At 34.9% G+C, this 19,054-nt stretch overlaps 2 protein-coding genes across 2 annotated transcripts; one reads left to right on the top strand and one right to left on the bottom strand.

Moving 5' to 3' along the window:
- Positions 1–10,256: 10,256 nt before the first annotated feature.
- LOC145122406 (uncharacterized) lies at positions 10,257–11,003 on the bottom strand. Its single transcript, XM_079058013.1, has one exon. The coding sequence runs from the start codon at positions 11,001–11,003 to the stop codon at positions 10,257–10,259; it is 747 nt and encodes a 248-aa protein (XP_078914139.1).
- Positions 11,004–14,590: 3,587 nt separating this feature from the next.
- On the top strand, positions 14,591–18,756 carry TSD2 (S-adenosyl-L-methionine-dependent methyltransferases superfamily protein). The gene is made up of 9 exons (XM_079058331.1): positions 14,591–14,935; positions 15,298–16,005; positions 16,086–16,221; positions 16,291–16,531; positions 16,629–16,854; positions 17,023–17,198; positions 17,293–17,596; positions 17,924–18,062; positions 18,271–18,756. Exons 2-9 carry the CDS (start codon positions 15,302–15,304, stop codon positions 18,433–18,435), a joined length of 2,091 nt encoding a protein of 696 aa, XP_078914457.1. The 5' UTR covers positions 14,591–14,935; positions 15,298–15,301; the 3' UTR covers positions 18,436–18,756.
- The last annotated feature ends 298 nt before the right edge of the window (positions 18,757–19,054 follow it).

The following is a 19,054-nucleotide window of genomic DNA, read 5'->3' as shown; positions in this document are numbered from 1 at the left end:
AGTTACAAACACCGCATTTATCCCTGTTTTTGATCCATAGGTACATTATTGATTTTATATACTCTGCTCATTTCGTTGGGTTGGTGAACACTGATTTGAATAGTCGATCGTTACGATATTTTCGTAGGTTCCAAATCATCTCATAGCATATCACGGTGAGCCGATTTTTCCTTTGTTGACTGTCACACCAATTATTAATGAAGTTGATTATGTCTCCTCCAAATGTTTATCGCTTTAAATTTAAATTACCAATTTACTCTTATCTTCAATTAAATTCGTAATGCATTAAGTATTCTTGTAACATCTGAAATCTTGAAGAGAAATTGTTTAGAATAACCATATTTCTAGGTCAACTCGACGAGTTGGAGGGACCAACTCGTCGTGTTGAAGATGGATGGATCGCGAGGGTTTAATGAACCAACTCGACGAGTTGGGGAGCCTCAACTCGACGAGTTGGCAGTTGGGAAGGAAACCCTAATTTTTAGGGTCTTGCACCCTATTTAAAGTCCTTAAGTCCTTTTTCTGGCCTCCTTATCAGCCTCCATTGTTATCAAAACCCTAGAACGAGTTGTAGCCTCCATTATCAACTTTTTGGAGCCTTGGAAGGAAGTTTGGTGTTCATTTTGTGCATTGTGAATGAATTAGAAGATCTTGAAGTTTCTAGCTTGGAGAAGGAAGTCTTGGATCCAGAATCACTCCATTTCTTGCAACCACTTTAAGGTATCAAGTTCATACATTGACTTGTAGATGATTAGATCTCCTCATTTTAGGTTTTGTTGTGTTTTTGGCCTCTTTTTGGGGATGATGATCGAGTGAAGTCATTTAAGGGGTTGTTCTTTCAGATATGAGTTGGTTTTGGTACCCTTGAGCTTAAATGTGCAAACTTTATGAGGATTTTGGTGTCATGCATGCATTAAGTCAATTATTAAGTCCATTCCAAGCTTAAGAGCTTCATTTAGACATGCATGAATGTAAAGTTGGCAACTTTACGTGGTTTTCCAGCTCAAGGAAGTCAGATCTATGTTTTGGAGTCATGTCCTTATGGATTAAGTGCTTAATGTATTAAGAGGTGGGTTTCTGGCGAACTCGACAAGTTTATTGGATAAACTCGGCGAGTTGGCTCGGTTTTCCTCGACATTTTCAGATTGATAGAGGAACTCGGCGAGTTTGTTGGTCAACTCGGCGAGTTGACTTGGTTTTTCCCAATTTGTGCAGTTGATGGAGAAACTCAACGAGTTAAAGGACAACTTGGCGAGTTAGATCAACTTGAACTATTGACTTTGACTTTCGATTTATGTCTTTGAACAAGTTTTCCCCAAAGGGTACTTGATGTTAATTCGAATTATAATAAGGAAAATTATGGGCTTAGGATAAGGCCTATATGGGGTTGGGCCCAATTTGGAAATTTGGGCCATTAGTGGGCCTTTGTGGATCTTTTGGTTTTGGGCCTCAGTTTTGGTTCATGTTGGGTCAGGGGTAAAATGGTCATTTTACCCCAAGTAAGGATTATGGATTATAGCATGGAACCCAATTGCTAATTGGGTGTGTTGTTGGTATTGATAGCTCGGGAAGCCGGCAGGGCAGCAACTATGGATTTCTTTCGGGGAGCTTCTGCATTCGATGTGAGTTTTCCTCACCGTAGTCTCGGGTTAAAGGTACCAAGGTCCGCCCCTTTGGTTGATAACCTGATATTGTTGATATGCAGAGTATGGAATAGATATGCATGCTAGTCTGGTTATGCTGGTCTTGATATGTTAGTTTGGTAGATCTGTAGGACTACCTGTGATATTGTCTGTTTATCTGTATATGATATTATCTGTTATATATCGACATATTGTGTGGGTTGGGTTGAGGTTGTACTGCTTTGTGTTGTAGCCAACAAACTCTGGAGTATGCCAGATATGAGCTGAGGGCCAGGGAGGGCATGCCAGACTTATACTGAGGACTCATTAGCATTCCAGATACGAGCTGAGGACCGGGTGGTATGCCAGACTCGTACTGAGGGCTATTCACTGGTATTCCAGTCCAAGGACTGAGGGAGCAAGCCAGACAAGAGTTGTGGCCCAAGGGTATGCCAGACTTATGTTGTGGGCTCGGGAGCATGCTAGATATGAGTTGTAGGCCTGATAGGCAAGCCAGACTTATACTATGGGCTCATGGGGTAATCCAGTCTTTTAGCTGTGGACCCAATACATGTTGTTATTTGTATATGTTATCTGGTTGGGTGTTGGTACTTTGGGGGAACTCTCTAAGTTTCGTGCTTACAGTTTTGGTTTATGGTTTCATGTACTTCAGTGGATCGTGACATGGCGAATGCGTGACTGTACACATCCTCGCGTTCTGGACATTATGATTTTTGGGAAACTCTGATAATGTGAATGTTTTGAAAACTATGTTGAAAGAGATTCTGATTTTTAAATAATGTTTTGGGAACAACAGTTTTTGTAAACACTTCTTTAGAAAAAAAATTGTTTTGAAAAGTTTAAATTTTATGAATTTTTATGGATGTTACAATTCTTAAATCCTTGAATTTGAAATTAGCAACTAATTGATATACTTTACAAATAAAATATAGTAAGTCCCAATTTCTATTTTTATTTTATCTATTTCGTACCCATCATTTATTTAAAATAAATAATATAATTGTAATTGGTTCATAAATATATTGACGAAGTTTGAAGAACCACGTAAAATATCTATTATCAACTTTTACATTATTTAAAAATTTAACATCAGTCAATAAATTTGTTTTTAATCTTTAATAAATGTATAAATTTAACATCAGTCAATAAATTTGTTTTTAATATTTAATAAATGTCTATGATTTATTTTAATTAATTTTAAAATACGAATACAATATTTTAATTTTTTTTGCATTATGATATTAAAGTTAAAACTGATTTTTTATCATTAATTTATTCTTTTGAACTTGATTAACGAATATTGAATAATGACAAATTGATTTTCATAATTTTATATCACAGTTACTTAAATATAACTATGATAATTAATATAAGTCAAGGACAATTGTTATCGTTCTCGCTTTAGACATGGACAATTTTATGTTAATTTGTATAGAGTTAGAAGTAAAGAATGATTAAATTTGTTAATTTTAGATAAAGATATGAGACTTACACATAAAACTTTCAATATTGAGTATAAAGAAGAGTTTAGAAATTTATAAACAAATTGTAGATTTTAACTTTTTATAACATCTTTCACTTCATTTTTTTTAAAACGACAAATCTACTCTACTCCTAAACTACTCCTAATTCCACCTATGTCTCCATTGAGACTTGAACCCTCAACCTCTAAGAGGGAGGGCAACCTCATTCGTCATTTTAATTTGTAATTTATCGTGTTGTGTTTATGTATGTTTTGTTACATTACAGTGGTTGATTTTTTTAATCTATTTTATATTTGTATTATACAAAATTATGATTTTATCAAATATCTAAACGTACAGAAGGTAGATCGGATATTCATAACAATGTATATATTAACTTTAACTACTCATTATAAACTTACAGACAAAACTTCTATATTTGTAAATTAATAATTTTTTATAAATATTTGAATAGTCATTACGATTTGAAGTTATCAATAGTGTTTTTCTTTCATAACCATGGGTTCCATGGGTATTAGCCAAGTACACATAATATACTTATGTATAAGAAACGGTTCATCAAAAAACATATCCATTTGTCCTTTAACAAGCAAAATGTTTTAAGTTAAGCATTCTCCAATCTTGACCGCTTTTACGCTTCGTTCCCGAGTTTAACAAAAGAATAGAAGAGAAGAGAAAAGAAAGTCATGAGAGAAAAGAAGAGAAAGGAAAGGAAAACAAAGTTTTCTTTTGTGTTCCCGAGTTTGAGAGAAGTGGAAGGAAAATGAATCATTTTGTTCTTTCTTTTCGAATCCTCCCAAATCGGAAGGAAAGTTAGGAGGGAAAGTGATCCTCCCATTTCCCTCCACTTCCTTCCACTTCCCTCCTTTAATGAAACTCGACCAATTTCTTTTATTTTCTTCTCATTTCCATCCATTTCCTTTCCTTTCTCTAGTTAAGTTGAACTCGGGAACGGGGTGTTAAAGAAGAAGTTTACAAATTTATCATTATCTTTGTGTAATTTTGTTAATCATATTTAATATTTATAAATTAAGTGGTTAATAACAATGACATTAAATACAAGCTTATTCTATATGTATCATTCTAATTGTTTGGTGTATTCTTTTATATGAGTCTATGTATGTTTGATTTTTTATGTGAGTGAGAGGTATATATAGTAATATCATTAATAAAATCAATATATTACATTATATATATATATATATATATATATATATATATATATATATATATAATTATAAAAATAAAAATGTACATTTTATATATATATATATATATATAATTATAAAAATAAAAGTGAAGAAAAAAATCATATGATCAATAAGAATTTAATATTAAATATTGAGGATTAAAATAAAAAGAGTTTCAAAATATAATAAAGCTTTAAAACTTAAATATCATAATGTGAATAAAAGTGGTTGATATTTCTTAAATAATAAAAAAAACACTTTTGGGTTTGCTTATTAATATTTGATCTCTCAAACAACCTCCCATTATTGAAGTTTTAAGCACCATGTTTGGCTCCAACCTAATAATCTCTCAAACAACCTTATATCAAAGATGCTCTAAGTACTATCTTTGGCTCCAAAGTAATAATATAAGCTATAATCACCAAAACTACAACTCCACTTTAGTATGTATAAGAAAATGATCTAATTTTTTCGAAAAAAAAACAACATGATCGCTAAGTTTGAAAGTTTGATTTACTAACTCATTTTAAGTTGTCTGAAATATATAAGGCTTTTCCCCAAAATTCATTTTCGAACCTGCTCAAGGACGATACATATTCTAGCTCGTTCTCCATATATTTAGCGGTTTAAAGCTTCCCGTTCGGGTTAATCTTGAAAAATAGGTTTTCGAACCTGAAGAACATGTTTGAATCATGTTCTTCAAGTTTAAAAATTTCGCTTTAGATAAGTCATTTGATAATTCTAAAAGGCTTCGAACATGTTTGAAACTTAGGTGATCCTATTTTTTTTATAGATTATATATATATATATATATATATATATATATATATATATATATATATATATATATATATAACTTTGATCTCTGATACTCACTTTGTGAGTATGACATATCAACTAACACATATAAGGTAATCTAATGCATTTTCACATATATCTTCTCTAAAGCTTATTAACAATAAGATTTCACCAATCTAGCAACTAATCATGTATACAAGCACTTTTCACATAGATAAACATACTTTGCTAAGTACTCATGAAAATTTGACATGTACTCACCTTTAGTGGTTAGTGAAGACTAACCAATTCCATTGTCCTTCACTTGTGCCTTTGGGTGAGAATTCATTCCATTCCAATTCAAATGCATATAAAATCTTATTACTATGACTTATGTTGCGAGACAACAAAACAAGTTAAGCACTTCAGACAAATATCAAAAAACAAACTTCGGTGAACTCACAAAAATTCTGAAAAATGTAAATCAAAAGAACATGATATTTAACGTGGTCCGCTCAAGGTGACCTACGTCAACGGGCGAACGAGAGAGAGGGGATTTTATTAACTTTCTGGAACTATTACAAGCACTCAAAATTGTATCTCACTTTTAGCTCTCATAGAAATCTTGCAATTTACAATGATGGGGGTATGAGCCTATTTATACTTGAGGAATCATACTTAAAACCCTAATGGGCCAAGCCCATTGGCCCATAGGCCCATGAAATGTGACAACCAATCATATTCTGCCATGCAACATCTTCTAGAACATTCTTCCATGTCTTACAACCCATGAGCATCAGCAACACACATGATGGAGCACCTTCTGCCATAGTAGAGCATCATGATGTACAAGTCGTGAATCATGAATACTAATGGCCCAACATCCATCATGGTGGCACAACATGGTGTAATCCTTGAACAATACCAACTTATGAGCATCCTTTAACGATCTTGAGCATTATAGAGGACTTTATAGCATACTTGGCTCATCAAGGACCAAGATGGTCCATCTTGCGCCATCATGGCATAACCGGAATATGGATGGCGCAAGTGGCTTCAAATGTAGCACAAGAACATCAAGATTGGAGCAACACCACCACCATGGCGCAACAAGGCCATGCATGGCGCAAAAGCATACCTCATGGAGCAAGAGGAGTACCCCATGGCACAAGAGGATCCCTTCATGGCGCAAGAGGGAGCATTATGGCGCAAGATCATCCCTCTTGGCCCATCCCTTTAACATATGGAACAATAAGGTTCCCTTGTTGCTCCATATCACTCCCAAGTGCTCTAAACCTCTTACAGGTAATCCAAACCCCGTTTCTACATGATCTGTTCCTTTGGCACTTGATTTGTTCCTTTGTCAGATGATCCATTCCTTTCTCAGATGATCCGTTCCTTTGTCACATGCTCCATGAACCCCAAGTGCTCCATTATGATCTAAGTGCTCCATGTTGGACAAGACTTCATACTCCCAATAACTCATTCCTTTAAGAACTTGATTTTATTTCATATCCTCATATGATCACTTATGTGATCATCTAGCTTTCCAATACAATACTTATCAACACAACTAATTATACTTTACATGTTTCTTATCTAAATTACTTGATTAATTAATCCCTAAGCTCAATTTTCAATTTTACAACAACTCACCAAATTAGGGTTTTAGCTCTTCAAACCCTAATTCAAAAATTCCAACAAAGTTAATCACAATAAGCTTGTAATCATGATTATAATGTTTATAATTACACTCTACAAACTTTTCAATGAATAACAATCCAATTCAAATATAATTATTAATTATCATTTTTTACTTCAAACATTTAACTATATAACACAAATAAGGTTATACAATTCTTATTTTTGTAAATCATTTTATAATTTTTTTTGTAAAAAATGTGTAAAAGGTTTGTTAAATTTGAATAAGATTAATATAGATTAGGTACACAATTATTTATTTTAAATGGATTAATATATAGGTTAATCAGAATCCAAAATATGTGTCAAATTATACATAGGCTAACCAACATCCGTATAACTAGAAAATGGGTGTCAATGTTTTCGAGTTCATTTTTTTAGAATTATTTATACGAGTTTCGATTAAGCTATCTATAATTTGACACTCATTTCAAATTCCGGTTAACCTATACGTTAATCCTATTAAAATAAATAGTTTTATACATGTCTATATTAATCATACTCACATTTAACAAAAAATTTATAATTTTTTTTAAAAAAAAAATCTATATTAAAGAACAAAAAGAACAAATATTTCTTAGATGCACGATTGTTGTGGAGGTTTGGAAGCAAGTTAGTTTGTGGGTGGATTATATTACAAATTATGATTACATTAACCATAAAGTCTTTCAAAAATATAAATGAATATAATGTCAAAAAATATATATATATTCGAACAAAACCTCAAAAAAATTAAAAAAATTTATTCGAACAAAACATCAAAAAATGTAAACAAACAAAATGTAAATTTTTTTTTTTTGGAACGACAGAGATTTTATTAAAAAACTAGCAAGAAGCTAGAGGAAAGAATACATCACAACAAATTACAAGCTAAGAGGGGATTATGAAGCCAAGAGGTCCAACTAATTTTAACTTTTCTAAACCTACTAGAAATCCAAAAGAAAGATCTTTCAATCACATCATCTAAAATGAGAGACTTCTTGGGATGAGCCGTTCCAAAAATGGTGGAGTTACGAAAATTCCAGAGACACCATAAGGTAGTGATGATAATAGTGTCAAAAGCTTGTCGCTGCCCTCTTTTAAGGGAAAGAGAGTCGGACCACGAGAGGAGAGAATCAATAGAGGATAACTGAGGAAGCTGAACATCCCACCAAATAGCTAACCGAGTCCATAAGTCAATCAACTGATTGCAATGGAGAAAAAGATGATCACTAGATTCAACAGTATTAGAGCAGATAGGACAAAGAATGGAATCCATAGTAATCCCACGGAGCGAAAGATTTTCCCTAGTCGGAAGGCTTCTAGACTTTAATCTCCAAATAAATATATTCAGCTTGATAGGCACCCAATTGTTCCAACGAGTTTCAGGACCCTCTGAATGTAACATATGACTATCCAAAAAAGCACGGAGAGAAGAAACAGAAAAAGAATCTGAGACATCAATAGTCCATCCCAAACGGTCAGGTGTGGATTGAAGAAGAACTCCCTGCATTAAGGAGGTAAAAGTAGTCCATTGGGTCTCCTCAATACCCCCTCTTGGAGAACGCCTGAGACAATCTAAGTTCCAACCGAGAAGCACCCTATCACGGACTGTTATGGATTTATGAAGATCTAGAGCATAAATCATATGAAAAGAAGCAGCCAATTGGGTATCCCCCTTCCATACATCGTGCCAAAAAGAAGTTCTATTCCCATCACCAACTCTAATAGGACTAAGAGGCCTAAGATCAAGATCATGATTATGAAGCTGCGCAAGCATCCGAATAACACCATTCCAAGGACCGATTGAACCTCTTCTATGAGAGAAAGAGCTACAACCACCATCCCGACCATAAATAGCCTTTAGAACTTTAACCCATATCAAATCCGGATTATGAAATAATCTCCAACGCCATTTATAGAGCATAGCCCGATTAAAGGAATACAAACTACCAACACCAAGACCCCCATTCTTTTTTTGGGCTAAGACCCTATCCCAGCGAACCCAGTGCATGCGTCTCTCACCCATGTCAGCACCCCAAAAAAACCTAGCTCGAAGAGACTCCAAGGTGTTGACAACGGAGATCGGGACCATAAAGATAGACATCAAGTAGCTTCCAAGACTTCCAAGAACCAATTTGATCAAAGTTAGGCGTCCTCCAGAAGAAAGACAATTTGTTGTCCAAACCCGAGAGCTTCGACTGAAAACGATCAACAACTGAAGACCAAGCAGTGATCTGAGACATGTTGTGGCCAACAGGAACTCCAAGATGAATAAAAGGACAAGAATCAGGAGCACACCCAACTTTACGCGCCGCCACCTCAACCTGAGCCAAAGGAACTCCCACTCCAATCAATTTACTTTTTTGCAGGTTGAATTTTAGACCCGAAGCTAGATAAAAGCACCGCAGGATACGAATGATTCGGGAGACATTAGCTGGGTCCCAAGTCGATAGCAAAACAGCATCATCGGCATAAAACAAATGGGAGATTTCAATCCCACTAATAGAAATACCTCGAAAGACATTTGCATTGTGAGCTTTCCGAAGAGTGACATGAAGCCCTTCCATGACCAGAATGAATAAAAAAGGTGACAATGGATCACCTTGTCGCAAGCCACGTTGAATTTGAAATTCATCAGTAGGGGGCCCGTTAACAAGAAGCGAAGCCCTAGCAGATCTAAGAAGCTCCATGATCCAATCACACCACAGATTGCCAAAGCCCATAATCTGCATAATCTCCAAAAGATACTCCCACGAAACGGAATCAAAAGCCTTCTCCAAATCCACTTTGAAAATCATAAGAGGATTATTCGAGGACTTACTCCAAGCCACCACCTCATTTAGAAGAAATGGACCATCCAAGATTTGTCTACCTTTAACGAAGGCAAACTGCTCCAGACTAATAATAGAACCAATAACCTCCGCCAACCTATTAGCTAATAATTTACCAATTATTTTATATTGGCACCCTATTAGACTAATAGGTCTAAAGTCTTTAATATGCTTAGGGTCTCGAACTTTAGGAATAACCGTAAAGAAAGAAGCGTTACAACCTTTTGGGATCGAGCAATGGCTGTGAAAATGATCAATGAAAGCCACCAAATCATCAGAAATAAGATTCCAGTATTTTTTCAAGAAACCAAAAGAAAAACCATCCGGGCCAGGAGCCCGATCAGAACCACAATCCCAAACAACCCTTTTAATCTCATCACGAGAAAAAGGAGCATGAAGGAGGATAACTTGATCATCCGTGAGGGTATGAAACAGACTAGGGTCAGTTGTAGGGCGTATTCCTTTTTTCTTCAAGAAAAGATTTTTATAGTAACTTTGGAACTCCTTCTTAACCTTCCCAGGGTCATCCTCCCAAACACCATCGATCATAATACCCCTTATAGCAGTTTGACGTCTCTTCCGATTGATAGTACCATGAAAAAAACTAGAATTCTCATCCCCTTCAATGGCCCACTTAATTTTTGCTTTCTAAGCTAGGTCAATTCTAGAAAGATGATCTAAGTCTGTCAGTTCTTTAATAGCCGAAACTCTTTGTTCACGAAGAACAGCACTACCACCATCAAGCATAAGAGAGGCATCAATCTTTTCAACTTTGTCTTGAAGAAGTTTCCTTTTGGTAATCAGACGTTCACGAGCAGTAGAATTCCATAATCTTAAATTAGATTTGAGAAGTTGAAGCTTCTTCTTAAAAATAACCCAAGGATTATTGATCCCATTTTCAACAATATTGGAGTTCCATGAATTATGAACCACATCATCAAAACCCTCAAGCTCGAACCAAGAATGGAATATACGGAAGGGAGAAGGACCATAGTCAGCCCGGTGCTCTAATAAGACAATAGGCCGGTGATCAGGGATATTTTTCTCCAGAACCAATCCCATAAGATGAGGAAAGCGCTGCAACAGACCTTCAGTGACCAAAAAACGATCCAGTTTAGAAAACTTGGATCCCCATTTATTGCTCCACGTATACCTGGGCCCACCCATATGAATATCAACTAAATCGGCCTGATCAATAAATTGATTAAAAAATCTTGCAGGAACATGTTGAAACTGGGAACCGAACCTTTCAGACTCGGTTCTGACTTCGTTAAAGTCCCCCATAAGCACACATTCTCCAGAGAAAGAAGCAATTAAGAGAGAGATTTCATCCCACAATTGTCTTTTACTATCATCTTTTTGGGGAGCATAGACAGAAATTAGCATAACATCCATGCTAGAGACAGCCCAAACCCCCTCCACCGCCACATACCAATCCGAGATGGTTACTTTATTATAAATAAAAATATTTGGGTCCCAGACGACTAGAATACCTCCAGAAGCACCATGAGAAGGAGAGAAAGCATGAGAGAACGCGAGGTTACCTCACAACGAACGAACAAGAGAAAGGTCTATTAGTTCCTTCTTCGTTTCTTGAATAGCTAGAAAATTTATCTTATATTTGACACAAAGAGATTTTATCCACATCCGTTTCTCAAAAGAACCTGCTCCTTGGATATTAATAGATAGACAATTCATATCTAAATTTTATTAAATCGCTCCTCTTGAATAGTATTTTTCACGTGCTCAGAACAGCTATTCAAATTTAAACCAATGCTCCCTCCTACAGCAATTGTTTTTCGTGATTCGACCTCTATTGAGTCAGTGTTGAAAGAACCCTCTGAGAAAAGATCATTATCTCTTTGATTGATATTTGAAAAGCCAGGTGGATGAGATAGAGAATCATCCGTAGATGGGATGCCCGACATACGAATAAAGCCACCTGAGAAACCATCCGGAGTTTGTTTGTTTGAGTTTTCTTTTTCAACTTGAAGAGGTCCAGGATTAACAGAATGAACAGGAACAGTGTGAGCAGGCAATGCTGATTGCGAGTCAGTTGTTGCAACAGGTTCTTCAGCTGCTGCGGGTTGTACATTAGCGACATTCAGAACAGCATCAGGGACCGGATCAGTTGGTGCACTGGCTGGGGGTTCGACAGCAGGTCTGGGAGCAGCAGATGGACGAATCTGTGAAGCAGCAGGGGAGCTTGAAGCACATCGATCAGCAGGAGCATCATGAGAAAAAAATTTCATTACTGAATTCCCGTTTTGCCCTTGAGGTCTCTCTCTATTATTATTGTATTTTTTGCCATTACCCCAACAATTAAATCCTTTATTAATATCATTATTGACCTCATCTTTTTTCATTTTTTCAATAGCATCATAAATACCAAAGGGATCCAATGAAACCTCATCATTCCTTTCTTCATTTTGTTCAGATTCTTGTATTTCACTCTCGGCCAAGTCTTGAGCTGGAAAATCATGAACAAAGGTTGGGGTCCACCCCAGAGCTTCTTTGACTCTAATCCAATGTATAATCCCAACAACACGTACTTTGATCACTTCTGAAATGATGGATTGGATAGTTGTAAGTATGCAGATTCTACTTGTAAATATCTTCTCCCAGGTTATCATCTAACTGTACTATTGTTCCCCATTTAGAGAGGACTTTTCTAAATGACTCTTTACTCCAACTAGATAAAGGGACTCCTTCAACATCCACCCATACTAAACGTTCTGGGGGAATAAAATTTCGATCCCAAGCTCTCTTTTCTAAAAGCCAATGATCCATAGCTTCACTATTCATAAAGTTTTTACATGCATTATTTGAGTTGAATTCGATTAGCACCCACAGACCTCCAACATATTTCATCTCAAAGTTATCGAATCCCTCGTCCAAACATAACACCCGGAGATTGGGAAGTATGAGAAAATCTCTTGCCTTAACAAGGCAAGCCCTTTGTCTGTTTTCAACTATGTAGTCGCCAGAAGGAAGATCAATGATCTCCTCCGTATTAGTGTTGTTTCTCGTATTATTAGGGTGGCCTCGGACGACATTTGCATAGGATTTTACATTCTCATAACAATGGGCTGCTGTGGAGAGTCCAGCAGGTTGGGGGGATCGATAGTTATTTCCCAGGGAACGAGGGAGGGAGGCAAACAATTTATATGATCCAAACCATACTTCACGGAGCTGTTTTATCAGAGAGTCACAATTACCATCGCCTGAAAATCGAATAAAGCCAAATCGTTTCCCCAATTTTGATAGTTTTTTAGCGATAAACACTCCAACAATTTTACCTAAGCGACTACATGCTCGACCACATACCCTTTGAATGTCTTCTGCTTGAACTGAATCCAGAAAATTAGTGATAAAGAGGGAGAATGTATCTGACCTTACGTAATTAGTTTTTGGTTCTTGACTGCTTTGATGATCCGTACGATTGCCATGCACATTGACGTTCCGATTGCGATAGCTGACTGCTGTCCAAGAATTTGCTCCCATGTTGCAGAGGAAATCGAGGATTCACCGGCGTTTGATCCCGTCGGCGACTGCACTAATTTGAATCACCGAAATCGCCGGATCGTGGGAGGGTTATGTATGTAAAAAAATATTAAACATTATATTCGAACAAAACTTAAAAAAAATCTAAATAAATAAAATAAATTGCAAGAAAAAATGTAAAAAAAACAATATAATAATAATAATAATAATGAATAAATCCAATACTATTAACAAAAGAAAAAATAAGACTAAATAAATTAAAAATAAAAATAAATATAAAAAAATTAAGACAAAATTAAATAAATACCAATAAAATATTTATTAAGGGTATTTTAGTCATTTATATATACTTAACATTAGTTTTTAAAGATGTTTGTCCAAAAGACTTGTTCATTGTAAAAAGGACCCCTTGTATCCAAAATTTCTTAGGAGGACATGCAGCGATCATTGTTGCAAACCACAAGACCAAATATATAATTTTTCTTTAAGTTAAAATGTTTGAAAATATATACATAATTTAGTGATTTATTGAAAATAGATTCAAAGACTATTGAAAAACAATATTCAATATTTAATGATGAATTGCTAATAAACTACCAACAAGTCGACAATATTTTTTCTTAAACATTGATAATTATCAATGACTTTTCTTAAAATGTGAATAAAAATAAAAGAAAATAATTTTTTAGATAAAATATTTAAAATATAACTGTTTATGCAAAAAAAAAAAAATAATAAAATTCTATAAATAGATATTAGAAACAGTAAAAATAAAAAGCTGAAAAAAGGGATTCTCAAGATTTGGTACATGAAGCACAGGTACCAGAATCAGGAACGTACAATTTAAATTTTTTACCCCAAATCAATTTTCAATCTGAAATTTCTAGGGTTTATTTCATGTGGTGGAGACCCTCCTTGTATAGTTGCATTCATCCTTCAATGCCGGTGTAAAGCTTGAAATCGGAAGCTCACATTCACTTTCTCTCTCTTCACCTACATATATGACTATAATATTGTGTACACATTCGCCGGTAATTCCGGCGGCAGGTCGACATAGTGACGATGGCGGACGGTGGTTCGAGGTAAATCTAATTCTACACTCGGTTATGCACACTGTGCAGCTGATCCCATATTTATTATTTAATTTTTTTAATAGTACGAGATTGTGACATATGACATATCTGTAATGTAAGCAAGTCTTCACTCTTCAATGGAATCGCTATCGACTTTCTCTCTCTCTTTTGCGATTAAACTATGAATTTAAGTTTCAATAGTTAATTAATTACCTATTGTAGTTAATCTGAGATGAATCTTATTCATTAACCTACTGTTTATAATTAATTACCAAAATTACAGCTAGATAAGCACCACTCCATTAATGCGTTTTGTCTGTGTGTACGTGTGTGAGAGAGAATTTTATTTCCGCGTTTAATTGCATATTTATCCATCTCTTTTCACACATCGATAATCTGCCATTCTCCATTGCGTGTTTCAGTGTGTATGTGTATGCATCTACATATACATACAAATAAGCTGTATATATTATATATATATCTACATGCCCTCTCTCATCTCTCTCTCTCTCTCTCTCGTATCTAGTTCAAGTGAGTACTGAGTAGCATTCACGAGCGACGTTTCTCGTGATTGGGGCGATTCTCACGCTCATATACCACCTTATTCTCTAAATCAAATCAAAGTTCTGCACAATCGGTGATAGGAGAAAAAAATATATAAGTGGGAGTGTGCAACATGAAATGATGGAAGATTGCACAATAACTGGCTGAATTTCCGGATTTTTGTTGAATTTTCTGCATCTAATCAAGGTAATATTTTCTATTTTTAGTTTTTGTCATCCAATTCGCAACTAGTTCATCTTCTTTTTCTCTATATGCTTTTAATGGATTTGCCGCTTATGTATGATGTTATATAACATCAAATCTGATTCCTTTTTTTTTTCAATTTGGGGTTTTGGTGATCACCTTCATGAAAGTGAATTTTACTTGGTGTCACTATCTTCTGTTTAAACTCAAGTACTTATGTTTAATGGGTACGCTAATATGCTCTTATGGATCTAGTGGAGTGATTATATGAACAGATCTTACACTGTGCATCTTTTCTTTATTTCCATTACCTTTTTCTTTTTGTTTCTTTTGAAATTTAGGGATTTTGTATGTTTTGAATGCAGGAGAATGTCTAGGCCACTCCATAGAGGTATTTCTGGTGGGGGAAAATTACCAGAGAACATTCAGGACTTCTTAGAAGATTCTCAAATGAAAGTCAAAACAGAGAATGAAGATTTACATAAGAATCATTTATCCCCTTCAAGGAATCCATTTCAGTTCTTTTATTCGATTAATTCATCATCCAAACAATCTATTTCCACAAATGGCTATATTGTTCCTGATCCATACAGCCCTGTAACTTCAAGAAACCGCTACAAACTAACTTTGTTTTTGCTTAAGTTGAGTTTATTTTTTATCATAATTCTTGCCCTTACTGGATCCTTTTGGTGGACAATATCTCTCACAAATTCCTCTAGAGGTCACACTTTCCATAGATATAGAAGGCTTCAAGAACAGCTTGTATCAGACTTATGGGACATTGGAGAGCTTTCACTTGGTACTTCTGGGGTTAAAGAATCTGAATTCTGTCCTCTAGAATCAGAAAACTACATACCCTGTTTCAATACCACAGAAAACCTTGACTTGGGTTTGACCATGGGTCATGAAAATGATCGCCATTGTGGACCCACATCAAAACAGAATTGTTTAGTTCTTGCCCCTCCTGCTTACAAGATTCCTCACAGATGGCCTACTGGAAGAGATGTTATTTGGATTGATAATGTTAAAATAAATGCACAACAAGTACTTTCATCTGGAAGTTTGACCAAAAGGTGAGTTCAAAAAGTCTTTACAAATCAAAAACTTTAAAGATTATTGATTCAGCTTCTTATTATTTGTTGTTTAATTGTAGGATGATGTTGTTAGATGAAGATCAAATCTCATTTAGTTTTGCATCTTCCATGGTTGATGATAGTATCGAAGATTACTCTCATCAAATTGCAGAAATGATTGGTTTAAGAAATGAATCTTACCTTGTTCATGCTGGTGTAAGTGAAAAAATCTTTTCTTGAAATAAAGGGTATCTTTTTTTTGTTTTTAATATTTTTTTGTTTCAGGTGAGGACAATATTGGATATAGGTTGTGGTTTTGGTAGCCTAGGGGCACATCTATTTCCAAAGCAACTTTTAACCATGTGTATAGCAAATTATGAATCTTCAGGGAGTCAAGTGGAAATAACTCTTGAAAGAGGTCTTCCTGCTTTGGTTGCTTCCTTTACTTCAAAGAAATTACCATTTCCGTCCCTGTCATACGACATGGTACACAGTGCTTGGGATGGGGTTGACTGGAATCATAAAGGTATCATTTAGGTCAACTCAAATTATGATTTTATGATCATTTAGTGTTTCAATAATTAAAAAAAAGTTTACTTTTTTTAAAATTTTTTTTGGCACAGATGGTTTACATTTGATTGAAGTGGATCGAGTTCTTAGGCCTGGAGGATACTTTGTTTGGACTTCACCAATTGCCAACACCCCAATTTCCACCCGAAATAAAGATAATTTAAAAAAATGGGATTTTGTGCGTAATTTTGCTAAAGATCTTTGTTGGGATTTGTTATCACAACAAGACAAAACGGTTGTATGGAAGAAACCGAGTAATAAAGATTGTTATGCTTCTAGGTAATAAACATTACTTCACTATTACTATATAACTTTATATAAAGTCAAAACACTTAATTGGGAAATACTCTTTGTTAAATCGTTCTTTCTGTATTAAGTCAAAAAGAAAAAAGTAAGTGATCTTTATCTCATTATTTATCTCATTATATACGACTTGTTATTTAATAGGAACCATGGATCGGGCCCATTGATCTGCAAAGTGGGCCATGATGTTGAATCTCCATATTATCATCAACTCGAGGCATGCATTGGAGGAACTCATAGCCACCGTTGGATCCCAATTGAGAAAAGACCAAATTGGCCTTCTAGAGCAAGATTAAACACCAAGGAACTCGCTATCCATGGTATTTCTTCTCTTTATTTGTGTATTTACATTGTTATTTCTTGCATTATAGTGGTTGGCTTATTTCATTAATTTTTTTATAAAAAAAATATTAGGTGTACTTTCGGATGATGTTTATGAAGACGATGTGAATTGGAATTTAGCAATAAGAAACTATTGGTCTCTGCTATCTCCACTTATATTTTCAGACCATCCAAAAAGACCCGGGATTGAAGACCCGTCCCCACCTTACAACATGGTGAGAAACGTACTTGACATGAACGCGCATTTTGGTGGTTTTAATTCCGCACTACTCGACGCACGCAAATCCGTATGGGTCATGAATGTGGTCCCCACCACTGCCCCCAACCATCTCCCCCTTATCCTCGACCGCGGCTTCCTTGGCGTGTTACATGACTGGTACCCTTCCATTCACTTCTCCCATCTCATCATTAAGTACACAGTATATGACATGACAGATCAGGTTGTACTGCGTTTAACCTACTTTATGTCATAGTCAATCTGACTCAGCATATGACATGACATGGCAGACCAGGTTGTACTGCGTTTAACCTATGCGTTTAACCTACTGGACCACAATTGACATCAATCATATAAAAGTTGAATCTACTTTATGTCATAGTCAGACTGATACTGATAACAGGACAGTATATATATGATATGACATGACATGACAGAACAAGTTGTACTGAATCAGACAAAAATTGAATCAAATTATTTATGTAGGTGTGAAGCATTTCCAACGTATCCAAGAACTTATGATTTGGTTCATGCGGAAGGTCTTTTATCGCTTGAAAGTGAAAAGCATCATCGTTGCAGTATGATGGATATATTCTTTGAGATAGACCGGATACTCCGACCGGAGGTATTTGTTAATATAAATTTTACAAAGTAAATTTACACTTTTGGTCCCTCGATTTAGCATTTTTTCGGTTCTAGTCCCTAAAGGAATCGATAAAAGCGTTAAAACTCATGGACTAAAAGTGTAGTGATGAAAAATTGATGTACGAATCAAATTAGGGTTAGGGTTATCAGATTCTCAGATATTTTCTAAACATCATTTATTTATTCAGGGTTGGGTGATACTGCGGGACACAACTTCTTTAATCGAAACCGCAAGAATGGTTACCGCAAGGCTAAAATGGGAAGCAAGAGTTGTGGAAATTGAAAGCAATAGTGATGAAAAATTGCTTGTTTGCCAAAAACCGTTTATAAAGAGACGATCAAATCCTTCGTGAAGTGTTTGGATTCTTGATTTTTGGATATTTTATGGGACAAAAGTTGAAGTTTTTAAAGAATGAGAAAGTAAAAGAGAAAGAGGGTTCGGCTGAAAGCCCTAAACCCTAAACCCTAAACGAATACCTGTGGGAGCTGTAAGGCGAGCATGGGAGAAATGTAATTAGAAGATTATAGGTGGGGAGTTTTACACTTTTTTTTTGTTTGGTTGTGTTTTTATAAACTATAGAAATCACATTATGAATTTGGGTTATATATATAGAAATAAGCACAAGTTGGCATTCATGTTATTATTTTATATATATACACAAGGGATTAGATGATGAAGAGAATCTTATGGTTGTTGACTTGTTGTGTTTGATTTTCTTGACCATATTTTGATATTAATGCTATATATATAACTTAATAACTTAATACATAATAGTTTTCTTTTAATGAAAGAAATTTTAAATTATTTTAATACAAAAACACTTATTTCTTAAAAGTATATAATGAAATTAGATGAGAATAAATTTATATGAAGACGAGGAAGTCATGTTCATATATGTAATATTTATATATGATTTTTTTTTATTTTACAAAGTTCAAATAAATAAAAGGAAAAGAGAATTAGATTTTGAA

Source organism: Lactuca virosa, chromosome 6, assembly GCF_052849685.1.
Source record: "Lactuca virosa cultivar CGN04683 chromosome 6, Lactuca_virosa_CGN04683_v6, whole genome shotgun sequence".
Lineage (NCBI taxonomy): Eukaryota > Viridiplantae > Streptophyta > Magnoliopsida > Asterales > Asteraceae > Lactuca > Lactuca virosa.
Note: the sequence above shows the minus strand (reverse complement) of the source record. Positions and strands in the feature narration are given on the sequence as shown.

What these genes read in the sequence shown, in the direction of transcription:
- LOC145122406 (XM_079058013.1), bottom strand. Translation starts at nt 11,003, where the DNA reads ATGGATGTTATGCTAATTTCTGTCTATGCTCCCCAAAAAGATGATAGT.
- TSD2 (XM_079058331.1), top strand. Translation starts at nt 15,302, where the DNA reads ATGTCTAGGCCACTCCATAGAGGTATTTCTGGTGGGGGAAAATTACCA. An exon ending in AAAGATTGTTATGCTTCTAG is followed by an intron (nt 16,855 to 17,022) that starts GTAATAAACATT and finishes GTTATTTAATAG; the next exon opens with GAACCATGGATCGGGCCCAT. An exon ending in ACCGGATACTCCGACCGGAG is followed by an intron (nt 18,063 to 18,270) that starts GTATTTGTTAAT and finishes TTATTTATTCAG; the next exon opens with GGTTGGGTGATACTGCGGGA.